This window comes from Serinus canaria, chromosome 23 (genome assembly GCF_022539315.1).
Source record: "Serinus canaria isolate serCan28SL12 chromosome 23, serCan2020, whole genome shotgun sequence".
In the NCBI taxonomy this organism is placed as follows: domain Eukaryota; kingdom Metazoa; phylum Chordata; class Aves; order Passeriformes; family Fringillidae; genus Serinus; species Serinus canaria.
Window position 1 is genome coordinate 4,648,816 of NC_066336.1, and position 18,892 is coordinate 4,667,707.

At 46.9% G+C, this 18,892-nt stretch overlaps 1 protein-coding gene across 1 annotated transcript; it reads right to left on the minus strand.

The window, feature by feature from the left end:
• Positions 1 to 126: 126 nt before the first annotated feature.
• HDAC1 (histone deacetylase 1) lies at positions 127 to 18,704 on the minus strand. The gene is made up of 14 exons (XM_050983433.1): positions 18,444 to 18,704; positions 14,518 to 14,630; positions 14,018 to 14,135; positions 12,723 to 12,797; positions 11,132 to 11,270; positions 9,767 to 9,908; positions 8,892 to 8,984; positions 8,502 to 8,610; positions 8,278 to 8,418; positions 6,004 to 6,112; positions 5,788 to 5,918; positions 4,602 to 4,748; positions 4,434 to 4,506; positions 127 to 4,187 (listed from the first exon to the last, which is right to left on the minus strand). The coding sequence occupies exons 1-14, from the start codon at positions 18,490 to 18,492 to the stop codon at positions 4,160 to 4,162; spliced, it is 1,467 nt and encodes a 488-aa protein (XP_050839390.1). The 5' UTR covers positions 18,493 to 18,704; the 3' UTR covers positions 127 to 4,159.
• Between the last annotated feature and the right edge of the window lie 188 nt (positions 18,705 to 18,892).

Consider the following 18,892-nt stretch of genomic DNA (forward strand, 5'->3'; position numbering starts at 1 on the left):
GACTGTCCCCTCTCCTCCCGCTCCCACTGACTGTTCCATGGAATTTGGGATTTTTTTTTATTTTATTATTTTTTTTCTCTTTATTTCTCAGTTTACATTCCCGGTTCTGACTTTTCATTTCGAGTATTTTGTGCTTTTTTTTTTTTTTTTTTTAATTTTCCCCTATAGAAACCGATGGTTTTAAAAGCTAATATCTGGTTCGTTTTTTAGAATGTCTTCTCTTGGCTTAAAACCATAATTCTGTGATTAATTCTGCTTTAAGGGATAATTTTAGGGCGTGGGGTGGAGACAGGGGTTATAATGTGAAGCCAACTTTGTTTTTTTGGTTGTTTTTTTTTTTTTTTCCTCTGTAAATAATTTTTTTAACGGCCAAAAAAAAAAAAAAAAAAAAAGAACGAAACCGCTTGATTTGCGATTTTCTAACTTGTAAAAAAAAAAAAACCGACAAAAAATAAGAAAATATTAAAAAAAAACCATTAAAAAAAACAAGTGAAGCACCGAACAAAAGCTGTAACATTTGAAAGGAATAAATGGTGAGCCCTTGACGGGAGAGCTCGAGTCCTTCTTGTCCCCAGAGGCGTTGCTGGTTCAGCCCGGCAGCTGCTGCTGCCTTTAATTAGCGCCCGCCGTTAATTGAGCGGCGGCAGATGCAGCCCCGGCCACAAAGGACAATCCCAGCCCATCCCCAGCGCTGCTCAGCTGCCTGCTCTGCTCCTCTCCAACAAATCCTTCGATTCTATTTTATTTTCCCAGCAAAAATTAAAAAAAAAAAATTAATTTTCTTACTTAAAAATTATTATTAATAATTAATTATGATGATTATTAAGGGGGTTTAACTCGGGATTTGAAGCGTGGTTTCTTTTAATTTAAATTATTTTTGAAGAGTGGGATTGAAAGGAGCACAAAAGGCAGAGCTGGAGCAAAGATTTCCCGAACAAAGGGAGGTGACAATGGAGCCTCTGTCCCCTCTCCTGTCACCTGGATTTTCCTGGCTGATCTTGGCCATGGCAGCTCCTCCATTTCGGGCCTTTGATCCCGATTTTTCCAGCCCCAGCTCCTGCTCTGGATGGTTTGGATGGAGAAAAGCAAAAAAAAAAAAAAAAAAAAAATCCCAAAATTCCATATTTTATACAAGGAAACCAAAATCAGGGATTTGCTTCCCAAAGGGATTCATTTCTTGGAGCAGAAGGGTGAAATAAATGGATTTTTTTGCCCAATTTTGAAGGGGATTTGGGAGCATCCAGGCCCTTCCTGAGCCTCGAGGAAGGTGGGAATATCCATAAAAATTCCATTTTTATACAAGGAAACAAAATCAGGGATTTGCTTCCCAAATTTATTCATTTATTGGAGCAGAAGTGTGAAATAAATGGATTTTTTTACCCAAATTTGAAGGCAAAGGTGGATTTGGGGACATCCAGGCTCGAGCTAAGTGGGAATACCCCAAAAATTCCATTTTTATACAAGGGAACCAAAATCAGGGATTTGCTTTCCAAAGGGATTCATTTCTTGGAGCAGAAGGGTGAAATAAATGGATTTTTTACCCAATTTTGAAAGGAAATTGGGAGCATCCAGGGTCTTCCCAAGCCTCCAGGTAGGTGGGAATATCCATGAAAATTCCATGTTTTATCCAAGAGAACCAAAGTCAGGGATCTGCTCCTCACAGGGATTGATTTATTGGAGCAGAGGGGAGCAATAAATGGATTTTTTTACCCACTTTTTTGAGGGGTTTGGGAGCATCTGGGCTCATGATAAGTGGGAATATCCATAAAAATTCCATGTTTTATACAAGGGAACCAAAATCAAGGATCTGTTTCCCAAATGGATTCATTTCTTTGAGCGGAAGTGTGAAATAAATGGATTTTTTACCCAATTTTGAAGGGGGTTTGGGAACATCCGGGCTCAAGGTAAGTGGGAATACCCCAAAAATTCCATTTTTATCCAAGGAACCAAAGTCAGGGATCTGCTCCTCACGGGGATTGATTTATTGGAGTAGAAGTGTGAAATAAATGGATTTTTTTACCCACTTTTGAGGGGGTTTGGGAGCATCTGGCAGAGCTGCAGGAGTGCTGGGAATGGGGAATTCCTTGGGATCCCCTTGGAATTCCAGGGCAGGATTTAATGCTGGGGCTGCTCCAGCACCCACAAAAACCCCCAAAAAGAGCAGATTTGGGGTTTTGTGGCCATTTCAGGTGTGAGCAGCTGCTCCTCTTTAAATAAAGGAATTTTTATCCCCTTGGATTCTTCATTCTCCCCAAATTCTCCATTCCAACCCCAAAATCTGCCAGGGCAGGGATGAGGACCCAGCTGGAATTTGGGAATAAAACCACCCCAAAAAAAAAACCCCAAAAATCCCTCAAATCCATCCCATTTCCAGACCCAGGGAAGAATCTCAACCCCAGCTGATTTACCAAGGAAATAACAATTTACAAAAGGGATTTTTTCAAGTGTAGGATAAATAAATAAATGAAATGTTTTGGTTGGAAGAGGGATTTAATCCTTATTTTTCTTCCCAAATTTGAGATTTTGTTGGGATTTCCATGAGATCCAAAATAAAAAAGTTCTGTAAATGAATGAAGGAAAAGCAGACCAAGCATAGAAATGGAGCAGTTTTATTACAAAGGTTCTGAAAATTCAAAATAAACGCTTCTTTAAAAAACCACAATAGATTTTCCCCTCCCTCCCACGTCCCCCAGACAAAAAGTTACACTGATCTCTCTCTTGCTTCACATAAAAACACTGAAAATCAGAGTGAAAAGCTCACTCAGAGCCCAAAGAGACTAAAAAACTCCACAGAGAGGGGAGGGGAAAAGGGAGAGGGCAGGAAAAGGAGGAATTAAAAAAATAAACCCTTTGAAAAAGAAGCTGTGTGAAGTTTTTAGCAGCATTATTGGAGTTGAAACCTCAGCAGTGCTCCCGTGGGAGGGTGCAAAACCTCTGGAATGATTCCAGAATTCCAGAGGGATCCCCCTGAGAAAGGAGAGCAGCGAGTGGGAACTGCCTGAAAAAAAAAAAAAAAAAACCAACAAAAAAATGTCAAAAATTCCAATTTCTCCCCTTTAAAAATTGGGGTTTTTCTCTCCAAAAAGGAGAGGGAAAGGTTTGAGGAGCTGAGAAAAGGCTCAGAGCCCCCTCTGCTGTTCCTGCAGGATGGAAAGGTTGGGATGCACTGGAGGGAAAAGTTGGCTTAAAAATCAAGGAAAAAATCAGATTTTTAGGGACACAGGTGATGAGAAGGTGTCAGCTGGGCTCTGGGCTGGCTCTGAGGGGGCTCAGGAGAAAAATGAAGCCAAAAGGGAGGAACTGAATTCCCTCCTCACCCAGAGAGGGGAATAAAATCCAGGTAAGAAATCCCATCCCATCCCTTCCCTCCCTGGATCCAGATCCTGGCATCCTGAACCACCCCCTGAGGAGGATTTGAATTTTAGAATTTTAGATTTTCCAGATTTGGGCTTTGGAGCTGATTCACTTAAAAAAAAATACACAAAAAAACCCCAAAAAACCAAACAAACAAAAAAAAAAAAAAAAAGGGATTTTTCAGGTTTCTTTTTTTTCAGGTTCTTTTTTTTTTTTTTCAGGTTTCTTTTCAGCTGCTTCATCTCTTTCCCCAAGTTTGCTGCAGGGAGGAGCCAACTCTGTTCAAGAACTGCACAATTCTGACCCTGAGAAGTGGCACCAGCTGGGCAGGGTTTTGTTTTTTATTGGTGGTGGAATCCAACTGGAAACCACAAAAGTCTCTCCCAGGCTTCATTTGGGAATTCTCCCACTAAAACACCAAAAAAAAAAAAAAGAGGAAACTCAAGAATGGATGGCCATCTTTGCACCTAAGCTGTGCTGCAGACACTACTCCTACTGAAATTATTCTTTTCCAAGGTGGTTTCAGAGAGGGGGAAGGGAAGGAAGTGATTTTTGTGTTTGTAGAGCCACAGCAAGGAGGGGCAGTGGAAGGCAAAGGGTGAAACTCCCTGCTCACCAAAGCTGGGCTGCTCAGAATCCTGCCCTGCCTGCTCCCAGGGCACTGCAGCCAGGAATAATTTACAGTTCTCCAGTCATTTATACAATTATATAGAAATATATACAGAAAACATATATAAAATAGAGATCCTGTGGGGAGGAGGCAACCCAGGAGCTAAACCTACAGCAAGCAGGCAGCTGCAGCCACTCAGGTGGATTTGGTCTCTTCCTTCACCCTGGGGAAGCAAAAAAAAAGAAAGATTTGGGTTCAATCAACGATTTGGGTTTGGATCTAACAACAAGGCTTAAAGGTGTTGCTTATCTGGTTCATTTTCAGCTAAAATTTAATAAAATTTAATTTAATTCACCCTGGGCAGGGGCAGGAGCCAGGCTGAGCCCCCCAAACCCCCTGGAGCCAGGCTGAGCCCCCCAAACCCCCTGGAGCCAGGCTGAGCCCCCAAACCCCCTGGAGCCAGGCTCACCCTTTGGGTTCTGCTGCTGCTGTTGCTGCTGCTGCTGCTTTCTCCTCTTTTGCTTTTTCCTCTTCTTTCTCATCTGGGAAAAAATAAAAAAAAATTAAATAAAATTAAAGACACAGAGCAGTGCATGAGGAAAAACTGCAGGCAGGAGGTGGCAGCTCTGCTGCTCACCTTTCTTCTCCTCCTCCTCCTTCTCCTCCTCTGCCTTCACACGTTTGGCTTTCTTGAAATTGGCGACGTTCTTGCGCCCTCCCTCGCCCTCGTCCTCGGAGTCAGAGAATTCCTCATCACAGGAGATCCTCTTGTTGGAATTTCGGACTGAAAGGGGAGAGCAGAGCTTGGCTCAGCACATTTTCACCCTCAGGAGGCTCCCAGCATTCCTTCTCTGAGTGGTGCTCCCAGAAACCAGGACTAGGCCGTGATAAAAGCACTTTTTGTGGTACCTGGTGAGTCTCGGAGCTCATCCCACCTGCTCCAAGATCGTGTGCACAGCTGGGATCAGGCACAGGGGGTGGCCAGACCTGACAGCAGGTTTAGGGACTGCCAGATCTGTCTGCCAGATCCCAAGGGCCAAGCTGGATACAAAACTCCATTTGGCACTGCTGGGATCACAGCCAGGATTCTGCCAAGGATTCTGTCCCAGCCCTCAGAACTGCTGGAATTCTCCCTTGGAAACCAAAGTTTTTCCCATTATGGAAATCACCTGGCAGGAGAGATCCTGCAGGGCTCTGTCCTACAGAAATCCAGCAGGGAGGTTAAAACAGGAGTGAAAACCCTGGGACAGAGCCTGAGGGGAAGCTCCAGCCCCTCCCGGGGGTTTTTGGGGGATCCACAAAGCTCCAGCCCAAGGGTTTGGCTTTGGGTGTCCCCACAAACCAAGGGGGTTAAATCCTTGGATTGAAATCCCAAATCCTCCTCAGGCAGAGCTTGTGGATCCTGCTCAGCTCTGGGATTTTCCTAGCACAATTCCATCTCCAGCAGAATCCCCAGCACAATTCCATCCCCAGCACAACTCCCAGCACAATTCCCAGTACAATTCCATCCCCAGCACAACTCCCAGCACAATTCCCAGTACAATTCCATCCCCAGCAGAATCCCCAGCACAATTCCATCCCCAATACAATTCCCAGCACAATCCCATCCCCAGTACAATCCCATCCTCAGCACAATTCCCAGCCCAATCCCATTCCCAGCCCAATCCCATTCCCAGCACAATTCCCAGCCCAATTCCCAGCCCAATCCCATTCCCAGCACAATTCCCAGCCCAATTCCCAGCCCAATCCCATTCCCAGCACAATTCCCAGCACAATCCCATTCCCAGTACAATTCCCAGCCCAATCCCATCCCCAGCACCTACTGGAAATGCGTTTCTCAGGATCATCCTCCTCCTCATCCCCGCTGTCCTCCTGGACAGCATCCTCAGGAATTGGCTGCATCTGGACCCCAGGAGCATGAGGGAGCATCCTCAGGTTCTCAAAGAGCCTCTGCCTAGAGCCAGCCAGGGAAGGACACTTTGTCACAGGGCCACCAAGGCCACCAGCCCCCAGGGAAGGGTGGCTCCCCCAGTGCTCACTTGATTTTCTCCAGGTACTCGTTGGTGTTCTGGTTGGTCATGTTGGAGGGGCTGATGTGGAGCTTGAAGTCTGGCCCAAAGTACTCAAAGTAGTCGTTGTAAGGAAGTTCTGGGGGGAAATTGGTGGTAATTAATGTAATTAGCAGCAGATTATCAGCAGGATACAGCACTCAGGAATCCAAAGGGATCATGCAGAGCTAACAGAAGGCCAGCAGCAGCATGTCCCTGAGTGTCACTGACACATTGTATGAAAAAGCCTTTTTGATTTTTCTCCTGTGAAGCTGAGAGGCCTCAGAAACGAAATGGAAACAATGAAATCTGCTGCTGTGGAATGTGGCAGGTGCAGCTTGCATTGGTCCCATGTGGTTGTTTTGAATTAATGGGCCAATCCCAGTCCAGCTGGCTCAGACTCTCTAATCAATCACAAAATTTTATTATCATTCCTTTCTATTCCTTTCAAGCCTTCTGATCAAATCCTTTCTTCTATTCTTTTAGTATACAATTTTAATATAATATAGATCATAAAATAATCAATCAGCCTTCTGAAACATGGAGTCAAGATTCTCATCTCTTCCCTTGCTGGGGTTGGCACCAAATCCTACACCTGAGCTCCTGGGGGGAGTCCCAGACTGCAAGGCAGGATGTGCTCTGTGCCCATCGGGGTGGCAGTTTTCCTTCTCTCTCCCTGAGTGATCACACCCACTCCTCCCTCTGGGCAGGGGACACCTGCTGATAAGAGGCCATGGAATGTCCCTGCATGGCTGATAGGAACGGCAGCATCCCACTGGGAGAGGTGAGCCCAGGGGGAGGAGCCAAGCATTCCTACCCGGATAGAATCTGGAGATTCCCAAGCATTCCTACCTGAAGAATCTGAGATTCCCAGCATTCCGCTGATAGAATCTGGAGATTCCCAAGCATTCCTACCCGGATAGAATCTGGAGATTCCCCAGCATTCCTACCGGATAGAATCTGGAGATTCCCAAGCATTCCTACCGGATAGAATCTGGAGATTCCCAAGCATTCCCACCCAGACAGAATCTGGAGATTCCCAAGCATTCCTACCTGGATAGAATCTGGAGATTCCCAAGCATTCCTACCCGGACAGAATCTGGAGATTCCCAAGCATTCCTACCTGATAGAATCTGGAGATTCCCAAGCATTCCTACCCGACAGAATCTGGAGATTCCCAGGCATTCCTGCCCAGACAGAATCTGGAGATTCCCAGCATTCCTCCTGGATAGAATCTGGAGATTCCCAAGCATTCCTACCCAGACAGAATCTGGAGATTCCCAAGCATTCCTACCCGGATAGAATCTGGAGATTCCCAAGCATTCCTGCCTGGATAGAATCTGGAGATTCCCAAGCATTCCCACCCAGACAGAATCTGGAGATTCCCAAGCATTCCTACCCAGACAGAATCTGGAGATTCCCAAGCATTCCTACCTGGATAGAATCTGGAGATCCCAGCATTCCCCAGAAGATCTGGAGATCCCAAGCATTCTACCGATAGAATCTGGAGATTCCAGCATCTACCGGATGAATCTGGAGATTCCCAAGCATTCCACCCAGACAGAATCTGGAGATTCCCAAGCATTCCTACCCGGATAGAATCTGGAGATTCCCAAGCTTCCTACCTGGATAGAATCTGGAGATTCCCAAGCATTCCTACCCAGACAGAATCTGGACCCAGCATTCCACCGAAGATCTGGAGATCCCAGCTCCTACCGACAGAATCTGGAGATTCCCAAGCATTCCCACCCAGACAGAATCTGGAGATTCCCAAGCATTCCCACCCAGACAGAATCTGGAGATCCTGGAACACCAGCACGGCTTCTGCACTGGATTTCCCAGAGGAGCAGCAGCTGCCTCTGCCCCTGGCCCTTCAGAGGCAGAGTGCACCTTTCTCCAGGATCCCTGCTCCAGCAGAACCAGCCCTGGCCCTGCAGGAGGGCTGAGCCACAATTCCAGTGGCACTGCTGCCAGCCCCCTGACCCACAGGGTGTCAGGCTGTGCTCTGCCTCTGCCAGGGTTGGTTCAGTTCACTGCACTGTTCATTTTATCCTTTTATTTCCTTCCCTAGTAAAGAACTGTTATTCCTGCTTCCGTATTTTTTGCCTGAGAGCCCCTAATTTAAAATTTATAACAATTTGGAGGGGTGGGGAGGGTTTGCATTCTCCTTTTCAGGGGAGGCTCTTGCCCTCCTCAGCTGACTCCTGGCTTTCCAAACCCAGACAGGGGTGTCAGAGAGCCCAGCCCTGCCCCAGGGGGGGTTACCATTGGGGATCTCAGTGTCCAGAGCCACAGCAGTCTCGTAGGTCCAGCAGCGAGCCACGTTCCGGATCGTGTACCCCCCTCCTCCCAGCATCAGCATGGGCAGGTTAAAGCTCTTCACAAACTCCACACACTTGGCATGGCCTGCAGTGCAAATCCAAAGGTCACACTCGTGCTCTCAATGCCAGCTTTGCCATGGAATTCCTGCTGAGCAGTTCAGCCCCTACCTTTGATGGTGAGGTTGAAGCAGCCCAGCCTGTCCCCAGACAGGGAATCGGAGCCGCACTGCAGGACAACGGCGCTGGGCTGGAACGTCTCCATCACCTTGGAGATCACCTAAACAACAAAGGCCCTGTCACCCCCCTGCCCACAGGCTGCTGGCACAGCAGCACAGTGCCAGCCTGGCACGTGAAGCCCTCCCTGGTGCTCCCACAGCTGCCCTGCCAACACTGGGGCTCTCACACCGAGGAGCTCCCGCACAGACCCCGATTGTTCGGGGAGAACAGAGCCCTTGGTGAGCCTTGTCCTGGAAAAAACTCAATCAAATCCCCCAAAGAACGGCCCTGAGGACAAAGTGGGACCTCAGAGGATCCCTAAGCAGAGGAGGTTTCACTCACAGGTTTGAAGATGGCCTCGTAGGACTCGTCGTCGATGCCGTCCCGCAGCGGGTAATTGACAGCGTAGTACTTCCCTTTGCCTGCCCCGATGTCCTGCGGGGTGGGAGAGCAGAACAGAGCTCACCAGAAACCCAAACCCTGCCCCAAACTGCCACAGGAGGCTTGGAACCCACTCTAATCCAGCTATCAAGCCAGAGGAATTAATAGTGTTAAATATGATTTACTGCAGAGATGCACAGCTGGGCTGGACAGAGCAGTCGCTGAATCTATTCAGTCGCTCAGTTCTATTTTCAAATAAAAATAAAATATTCTACACTAAAATATTATATATTTTAACATTTCTATCCCTCTCACTCCCAAGTGGTTTATTAAAAATAGTTATTTCATTGATGGTGCAGCAGCAAGCTGAAAAAATACAAATCCTGTGTGAAAAATGAGAGGATTTGGATCAAAAAGAAAAAAAATCACAGTTCCTGTAAAAATCCCTTAAAAATAAGTAAAGAACCTTTCAGCCCGGAGAACAGAAGTTCTGGCAATGTCACAAGTCACAGGTGACACTCTGAGTCACAGCAGGAAATGCTAATAAAAATCCACTCCCTCAGAAACCTTCACCAAGAGTTTGTGTCACCGAGCTGGGGCTGCAAAGTGTCACAAAATGTCACCTTCAGGGTCAATTTCTGTGAGCACAACCCCTCCAGAGAGACTGAGAGCAAAGATTTGGCTTTAAAAAATGATCACCCAACCCTCTGCCCTCAGAAAATGGGTGTCACACAGGGACAGGGTAGAAAAGCTGGAAAAAAATCCAAAAAAACTGGAAAAAACCCCAAAAAGTTGGAAAAAAAACCCAAATTTCCTGGGAATTTGGTGGCTCTCACCCTCAGGTCCCCAGTTCCTGGGAAATATTCTCCATATTTGTGGAAGGACACAGTCATGACCCTGTCTGTGGTGTAAAAAGCCTCCTCCACCCCATCCCCGTGGTGGATGTCGATGTCAATGTACAGCACTCGCTGGTGGTACCTGGAAAAAATCAGAATATTGCATTTATTGCCAGGAAAAAGTGCCTCCAGAGCAGGGAGGAGAGCAGGGAATTCAGGCCAGGAAGGAGCTGCAGGGAAGGGCCAGAAAATAAAGTGACTTTTGCTGGAGTTTGTTTCAGATTCAGCCAATAAAGTGCATTTTTATCACATTTTTCTGCGCATTTTTATCACATTTTTCTGCCCAAGCCTCCCACAGCGAGGTCTGCCTGGAGCCAGAGGCAGGACAAAGAACAGCAGCAAAAAGAAAGTGACATCCAAAAGCTGCACAAATCCTCTGGCTCCTGCACTGGTGCCATTCCAAATTCTCTCTTATTTCAGGGCAGCCCTGACTGCAGGGATTTCCCTGTGCCAGGGAGCTGGGAGAGCCCAGCCACTGCTGGAGGAGAAATAAATCCCAGAGGAGCTGGAATTGGCACTGAATCAATCCCACAGGGATTGATTTATAATCCCAAAAAATTAGAATTTAATTATTTTATAATAAATACAATTCATATAATATTTATCACAATATTCTAAATATTTTGTTTATAGTAATAGCATCAATATTATAATTATTTCTAATAAAGTGGATAATAGAATATATAATAATTGGTATTATAATATTATAATGCTGTATATTATATATAATATATATCATTATATATTCTCCTAAATGTTATAATAGTATATTATATAATATACTATTATATATTATACATATATATAATAGTATATTATGTTATACTGTAGTATATATAATATTATTATATTATAATACATTACATTATATACTATATGGTATGATTATATTATATTATATTATATTAATTATAGTATATAATATATGCATATTATATATTACATATCGTATAATATATTGTATATTAATTTTACATATTACATATTATACATTGCATATTGCAATTGCATATAATATATAATATATATCTATATAGTATAATATATAATATTAATATATAATGATACTAATGCATATAATATATAATATATAATATATAATATATAATATATAATATAATATATAATATATAATATATAATATATAATATATAATATATTCCCCAAAATTTTGGGGTTTTTTTTCCCAAAATCCCTCTTGGAAGAGAGAGAAGCAGAGCCCAAAAAACCAGAAAAAAATGAAGAATGAACTAAAACAGGTGAGGAGAAGCAGTGAGGAAGAGGAGGCCGAGGTGCTGCCCGTACTTGAGGAGCTCCAGGATGGCCAGCACGATGTCGTTGACGTAGCAGAACCCGGAGGCTTCTGATTTCTTGGCGTGGTGGAGACCTCCAGCCCAGTTCACTGCGATGTCTGTCTGCTGCTTGTTCAGCTTCACTGCACTGGCTGGGGGAGAAACCCACACGGGTGAGGGCAGCAGGGAAACACCTGGGGCAGAGCCTGAGGGGAGCCCCAAATCCTCCCCGGGGGGTTTGGGGGGATCCTGATCCAGGGTTTGACTCTGGGTGTCCTCACAAATCCCCACCAAGCCAGCACCCAGCTGGGGTCACACTGGAAACAATCTGGGTTCTCAGAGCCCTGAACACAGCAAGGTTTGAGGAGGAAATCACACACAGGTTAAAGCAGGAGGGAAAAGCCTGGGGCAGAGCCTGAGGGGGAGCCCCAGATCCTCCCTGGGGTTTTTGGGGGGCTTCTGATCTAGGATGTCCTCACAAATCAAGGGAAAATGGGAAATATTTCTTGTCCTTTCCCACTTCTGCCTCAGAGCAGGAAAATCCCCACCAAGCCAGCTGGGGTCACACTGGACACAATCTGGGTTCTCAGAGCAAGGTTTGAGGAGGAAACCCCACACAGGTTAAGGCAGGAGGGAAAAACCCCAGAGAGAGCCTGAGGGGAAGCTCCAGCTCTTCGTCGGGGTTTCTGGGGGCTCCACAACCCCTGGACTTTGTGGGGGATCCACAAAGGTCCTGCTCCAGGGTTTGACTCTGGATGTCCTCACAAATCAAGGGAAAATAGGAAATATTTCTTTTCCTTTTCCACTTCTGCCTCAGAGCAGGAAAATCCCCACCAAGCCAGCTGGGGTCACACTGGACACAATCTGGGTTCTCAGAGCCCTGAACACATCAAGGTTTGAGCTGGGATATGTTTGGGTCATTGAGTGAAAATGCATCCAGAGGAAGTTCTCCTCCCCCAGCCCCTTCCACCAACTTTCTGCCCATTCTGGAACCATCCAGGATCCAAATAAATCAGAAATTCTGTGGGATTCTGCAGCCCTGGGAGCAGAGAGAGCACAGAGCTGCTTCACCTGCTGCAGTCAGAGCTGGGGTGCTGCTGGCACAGGAAATCCAGGCTGGAGGTGTCACTGTGGCAGCAGCAGCCACAGAGCTCTGGGGCTGTGCACACAAACAGCTCTGCTGAGACTCGTGAGAAAATAACAAAACAGTTCCATGTTCCAGCTCTCAAACCTTTCAGTTTCTGCTTTGCCTCAGGTCCAGAGTTGGGTTTTTTTTAAAAAAACAGCAGCTAAGCCACCCTGGTCTTTCCTTTTCAGGTTGTGCCTGCTCAGAGTGAGACTTTTACAACTTTTATTTGAATGTAAAGTTCAGGTTGGTTTTTTTAATTCAACTGTGCTGTTGTGGTTTTGTTTTAACTCTTTTTTTTGTTGTTGTTTTAACTCACTGGTGATGTTACAGAGCCTTCAGTGAGGTAACCCAAATTAGTGATTAACAAATGGAAAGGGATTCAACGGGCAAAGTTTGGAGAAATCTGGATTTCTTTATGAAATCTGCAATAGGTTCACAGAACAGAATATAAAATACACAGGATTTGTGATCTTACCAACAGAGCCTCCAGCAGAGAGCTGACAGAACTCAAAGAGCCCATCAAACACAGGGCAGTCCTCCCCAACATTAACTGGAAGAGAATGGAAAAGAGTCATTAAAAGAAGATCAGAATTTTACACCAACATTTGGATTTGAAAAGTGGCCAGAAGTGTTAAACAAAATGCTGAGATCAAATGATGCAATGGAAATGTGTGGCTGACACTTTGCACACTCCTTTAACTTCAAATCACACAGCTCTGGGCTCTCAGCACAACTGCAGCTTTAGCCTCAATAAATTTTCACTGTAATTAATTCCACTATTAAAAATAATCACTCATTATAAGAAATTAAACTTCAGGCCCTTTGATTGACTCTGCCCAAGCCTGGCATGCAAAAATGGAATTAGAGACTCCTCATTCCCTTTCCAGGGGAAGAAAAAACTGAAGAAAAGCTCTGTCCTTTCTATGTTTAATTTTCACATTTTGGCTTTTTCAGGCAGAAAAACAGTGCAGAAAACACTGAGCACCAGAGAGAGCTGAGTGCTCACGAGCTGTGGCTGCTCCAGGGGTAAACAGGTCACTTTGGGTAAAAAATCCATTTTGCTGGATGTCATTTGGTGGATTAAAGAATCTCATGGACTGGGGGGAGGCTTTCAGTGTGTATTAATCATGAACGTTGTGCAGAAAAATCTGTCCCCTTCAGCTCTCAGGGGGTTTCCAAGAGTGAAATGTTGTTTCAGTGAAGCTTGAGCTCTCCCCACTGGTTGTTTGCACTTGTTAGAAATCTATTTTGCCAAAAAAATATCAGCTCAGAGAGGCTGAGACACCAAATCCAGGGTTTTGAACCATGAAAGAGACTTTCCATGGATTGGAGAGTTTGGAACAAGAAATTAACCTACAAAATCATCAGCTATTGATGAGCATCACATTCCAAGCTGCCACTGTCCTGAAAACCCTTCAGATTTGGGGTAGAATTGAGCATTTGGGGCTTTTTAATTTGCTGGTTTTAAATTTGCTGGTTTTAAACTGACTCTTCTGGTTGAAGATGAGCACTAACACAAAATCCACACAGGTCAGAAATGGGGCAATTCTGTCATCTCCAAGCCAAGAAGAGAATTCAGGCAACAAGAAAAACCCAAAATACAACCAGGTCAAAGGATTTCCCTCAGCTCCTTTAGCTTGAGAGTGGCACCTGGTTTTAAATTCTTTATTCACCAGGAAAAAATCCAAAAAAAGCAAAGTCAGGAGTATGATAGCTGACAGAAGTTGATCCCAAACTTCTGGAGCTGGGATTGCCAGGTTTTCCACTCACATCTTTGCATCTGTTTGCTGTACTCAGACATGTTGTCAGGGCGGATGGACCTGAGGAATTTGATGTAATCATCGCTGTGGTACTTGGTCATCTCCTCTGCGTTGGCCTTGTGAGGACGCTGCAAGGACAGCAACACAGCAAGGGTTGCTCTGGGGTCCCTCCCCTCCCTCATTCCCATTTCCAGTCCCACATTTCCCCCCAGGAACTGTGAAAAGTATCAAAGCAGCAGTGCTAAGTAAGAAAAAGTGAATCTGAAAGGCAAGAATGGCTCTGGTGATGAGTGTCACATAGGCAGACGTAGAAATCAATTTAATTCCAAGGATAAAAATCAGTTTTCTAGTCTGCAAAGCCTCTCTGAAGCCCAGAACCCCTCACTTCAGCACTGAGAAGAAACCAGAAATACACCAACACAGCTGACTGGGGTCTGGTCCTTTCCTCTCAGAGAAAAGCTCCGCAGTTAAAGCTGAAACACAAATGATGGCATCCAATAATGAGCTTACATAGATCTCCATCTTCCTGTAGAGCCCATAGTTGAGCAGGAGGTTGTGGGTCATGCGGATCCTGTGGGGTTTCATGGGATGTCCTTGGCCATAATAATAATTCCCAACATCCCCTGGAAGCAGAAAGGAGTTTGTCAGCAATTCCTGCAGAGGGAATCATCAGCTCCTCTGGGATTTATTTCTCCTTCTCTCTCCCAGCAGTGGTTGGGATTTCCCACCTTCCTGGCACAGGGATAGCCATGGATGCAGGGTTCACCCTCAAATCTGAGCCAGGCAATTTGGAATGCCACCAGCCCTTGGAAAGGGGCTGGAATGGGATCAATCGGTTGGATCACCTCCCAACCTATCCCATGGCTGTGGCTGTGCACAGGAGGAATTTCCAAGATTGGCACAGGGATAGCCATGGATTCAGGGCTCCCCCTCAAATCTGAGCCAGGGAATTTGGAATGCCACCAGTGCAAGGTATCCAAAAACCCAGCAGGGAGGTGGGAAAGGATTCAAAGGAGAGAGGTTAAAACAGGAATGAAAACCCTGGGACAGAGCCTGAGGGGAAGCTCCAGCCCCTCCCTGGGGTTTTTAGGGGATACAAAAAGCTCCAGCCCAAGGGTTTGACTCTGGGTGTCCCCACAAAGGGACATCCCCTTGGAAAGGGGCTGGAATGGGATCAGTGCTGCTGGATCATCTCCCAACCCAACCCATCCCATGGCTGTGGCAATGCAGAGGAGGAATCTCCAGGATTGGCACAGGGATAGCCATGGATTCAGGGCTCCCCCTCAAATCTGAGCCAGGGAATTTGGAATTTCCACCCTCAAATTTCAGGCAGGGAATTTGGAATGCCACCAGTGCAAGGAGTCCCTGCCCTTGGAATGGGATCAGTGCTGCTGGATCATCTCCCAACCCGACCCATCCCATGGCTGTGGCAATGCAGAGGAGGAATCTCCAAGATTGGCACAGGGATAGCCATGGATTCAGGGCTCCCCCTCAAATCTGAGCCAGGGAAATTGGAATTCCACACTCAAATTTCAGACAGAAAATTTGGAATTCCACACTCAAATTTCAGACAGGGAATTTGGAATGCCACCAGTGCAAGGAGTCCCTGCCCTTGGAATGGGATCAGTGCTGCTGGATCACCTCCCAACCCGACCCACCCCACGGCTGTGGCAATGCAGAGGAGGAATCTCCAAGATTTGGGGTCAGAGGAGCTCAGGGCTCAGTGCCAGGGATGTCTCCCAGTTCCAGAGAGGGCTGGAGCAGCAGCCCTGGAGTTAATCCCAGCTCAGACAGTGACTCAGCCCAGGAACACCCAGCCTGAGCCTCACTTTCCTCCTGTTTACCCAAGGGAAACGGGATCCAGGGAACTCTGACCTCTGCAAACACCACCCAGCTCTGCTTTTACAGCTCCACTCTTCTTCACACCCCTTTTTATTCCTTCAGTTCCCCCAGAGCATTCCCAGGCCTTTCCAGCCACCCCTCAGGAATTCTTTGATGGGACCAGGGGAACAAAGTCACCTCCCCAGGTGGATTTCCTGCTCCAAACTGATAAATGGGGTTTTTATCCCAGGGGCACTCATCTCCCTGAAACTCACAGGAATTTCCCTTTCAGATTTCAGATTTGCCTGCAGGGAGCAGGAATCTCTCCCAAAGCCTCATTTTCCTGGGAAAGCAGAGCAAGCTGTTCCTGCTCCTTTTGGGAAGCAGGAGATCCAATCCAGTCTGGCCAGTGACTCAGAGGGCAGAATTAATATTTCATCAGCACTCTGCACCTTCAGCAGAAGCAGTTTTTCCTCCTCTGGACATGGATCTATTTTCAGGCAGGAAAAGGAGATGCCAGAAGTGCAAATCCCCCATCCAGGCAAATCTGCTGCTGGAACTGACCTGTCTGTGGAGCTCTGGGAGAATGCTCTTTCAGTAAACAGAATTTTTTTCAGTTAAATACATTTTTTCCCCACTGAAAATAATTCCATTTTCTGAAATTTTGCCAATCCACGCTGGTGTAACCACCCTGCCAGTATCAGGGATGTATTTTACAACCTCAAAATCAAGATTTGAGCAACTTGCAAGAGCTGTTTGAGGCTCTGCAGAGAAAATATAAGCACAGAACTCAGAGGAGCTTTTAAAAAATGCCCCATCAGCTGTGCAGGGCCAAGGCTGAGCTATCCCTGAGCTCCTGTCCCTGTCCCTGGATGAGCTCAGCTGCTCCAGGACGTCAGAGCAGATTAAGGAGTGTGGACTTGGCAGGCTCTGCTGGGGTTAAATCCCTCCCAGGGAGAAATCCCATCCAAAGCTTCCCTCAGGATTGGAAGGAACCCCAATTCCTTCATCCCATGAAATTCTGGGAATTCCCACCAGCAGGTTGGGCTGGTTCGACCTCCCAGCGTGGAAAATAAAAAGCTCAAATGAACAAATTATTTATTTCCTCTCAGATTTTCATCCCTCTGTGGATGTTCAAAAGCTGCTCAGAAAAGAACAGTGAAAAAGACAAAAATTTTTTAAAAAATGTCACTAAAACCTCACCACAAAGTATGGAACCCAAATTTTGTGAAATTCTTGGGCAGCAAAGACCTGCAGGGCAGCAGCATTTCAAACAAAACAACTGCTTATTTCGTATTTCAGATATAATTAAATGCCTTTGAAAATTAGAACCCAACCGGGCTGAAAACCTCCTTTTTTTCCTTTGAGGGGAAAAAAAAAATCACATTTTTAGAGGGAAAAAATAATATTTTAGAGGGGAAAAAAATTAATATTTTAGAGGGAAAAAATCCCATTTTAGAGGGGGAAAAAATCCCATTTTAGAGAAGGAAAAATCCCATTTTAGAGGGGGAAAAAAATCATATTTTAGAGGGGAAAAAATAATATTTTAGAGGGGAAAAATCATATTTTAGAGGGAAAAAAATCACATTCTTAGGGGGAAAAAATCACATTTTTAGGGGGAAAAATAATATTTTAGAGGGAAAAAAATAATATTTTAGAGGAGAAAAAAATCACATTTTTAGAAGGAAAATATAGGATAGGATTTGGAAAAGCCTCCTGCACTGGGCACATCCTTAGAGAAGAGGTTTTTATTTGATTTCAGAGAATTGCACAAGTCTCTGACACAAGGGGAGCACAGAGCCAGTGTAAAAGGAGCAGGGGAAGGGAGAGGGGCAGGACTGGGATCCCTCAGTCCCACAGGACACCCAGGGAGGGCTTTGGGATCTGAGGCAGCCCCAAAAGGAGCCACTGCACAGAGCCAGAGCTGAAGGATGCTCCTGCCCAGGAGCTCCCTGCACACAGCCAGCCTGGCTCCCAAATCCTTTCTGTCCCCTCCTGACCCCAAAATGTCCCACGAGTGGCTCGTCCTCCTCAGAGCCTGCCCTGCACCTCCCCAAAATCCTCCTCCAGCATCTCAGCACCCAAAGCCTCTCCTGGCCTCGAGCCCCTCTCACCAACCCGGACACTTCCCTGCCTTTCCCATCTCCCAAATCCCCAGATCTCCCCATCCCCTGATCTTCCCCCAGTCTCCCAAATCCACATTTCCCCATCCCACCCCCCCCCGATCTTCCCCCCCTCACCCCATTCTCCTCTCCAGTGCTCCCCACACGCTTCCTACGCCCCCCAAGCCCATTAAAAACCCCACTAAACCCTTGATCCCCATACCCTGACCGCCCCTACCCATCAATGCCCCCAATATCCATCCCCAAAACCTTTAAACCCCCTCTCACCTCCATGACCCCAATGATCCCCCATTACCAACCTCTCATCCCACCCCCAGCACCCCCATCCTCCCTCAGTGACCCCATTACTCTCACCCCCCTCCCCATTCCCCCTCAGTGACCCCTCACCTCCACCCCCCCATTCTCCCCTCACCCTTCAACCCCCCAACCCCCCTGCCCCGGGACGGCTCCCCCGCGGCCCGGCGGCCCCGGCGGCTGCCCGCAGCCCCTCACCATCGTAGTAGTAGCAGACTTTGCGCTTCGTGCCCTGCGTCAGCGCCATTTTCCTGCCTCCCCTCACAGCACCCGACCCGCCGCCGCGCCGCGCAACCAACCCTGCCCGCCCCGGGCCCGCGGCCCCGCCTCCCGTACCGTTCTGCCCAATCGCAGCTCTTCGTTCCGCCCCCTCCCGCCTGCTGACCAATCGCAAGCCGCAGCGGCACCTAGCAAGTTAGGCTGAGCGCCGGGGCGCTTGGGCTGTACCACTGTGGCCGGGGACGGGGTGGGGGGAGCGGCTGTACCATCGCTGGGGGGGGGGGGGGCAAAAGAGGAGAGGGTCCAGGTGGGCGGGGAGGAACCATTCTCTGAGGGGGGGGGGGGGGGGCTGAACCATCCCGGGGAAGGGGGGACCCCAGGGCAGGGGGTGGGCGAGGGGGGGTCTCCCAGGGCTGGGGTAGGGTCAG

Excerpts from the sequence above, each read along its gene's own strand:
- HDAC1 (XM_050983433.1), bottom strand. The coding sequence starts at position 18,492 with ATGGCGCTGACGCAGGGCACGAAGCGCAAAGTCTGCTACTACTACGAT. Across the intron at positions 5,919-6,003 it reads GAGTACCTGGAGAAAATCAA|GCAGAGGCTCTTTGAGAACC; the intron begins GTGAGCACTGGG and ends GGCTGGCTCTAG. Across the intron at positions 4,507-4,601 it reads GGAGGAGGAGGAGAAGAAAG|ATGAGAAAGAAGAGGAAAAA; the intron begins GTGAGCAGCAGA and ends ATTTTTTCCCAG.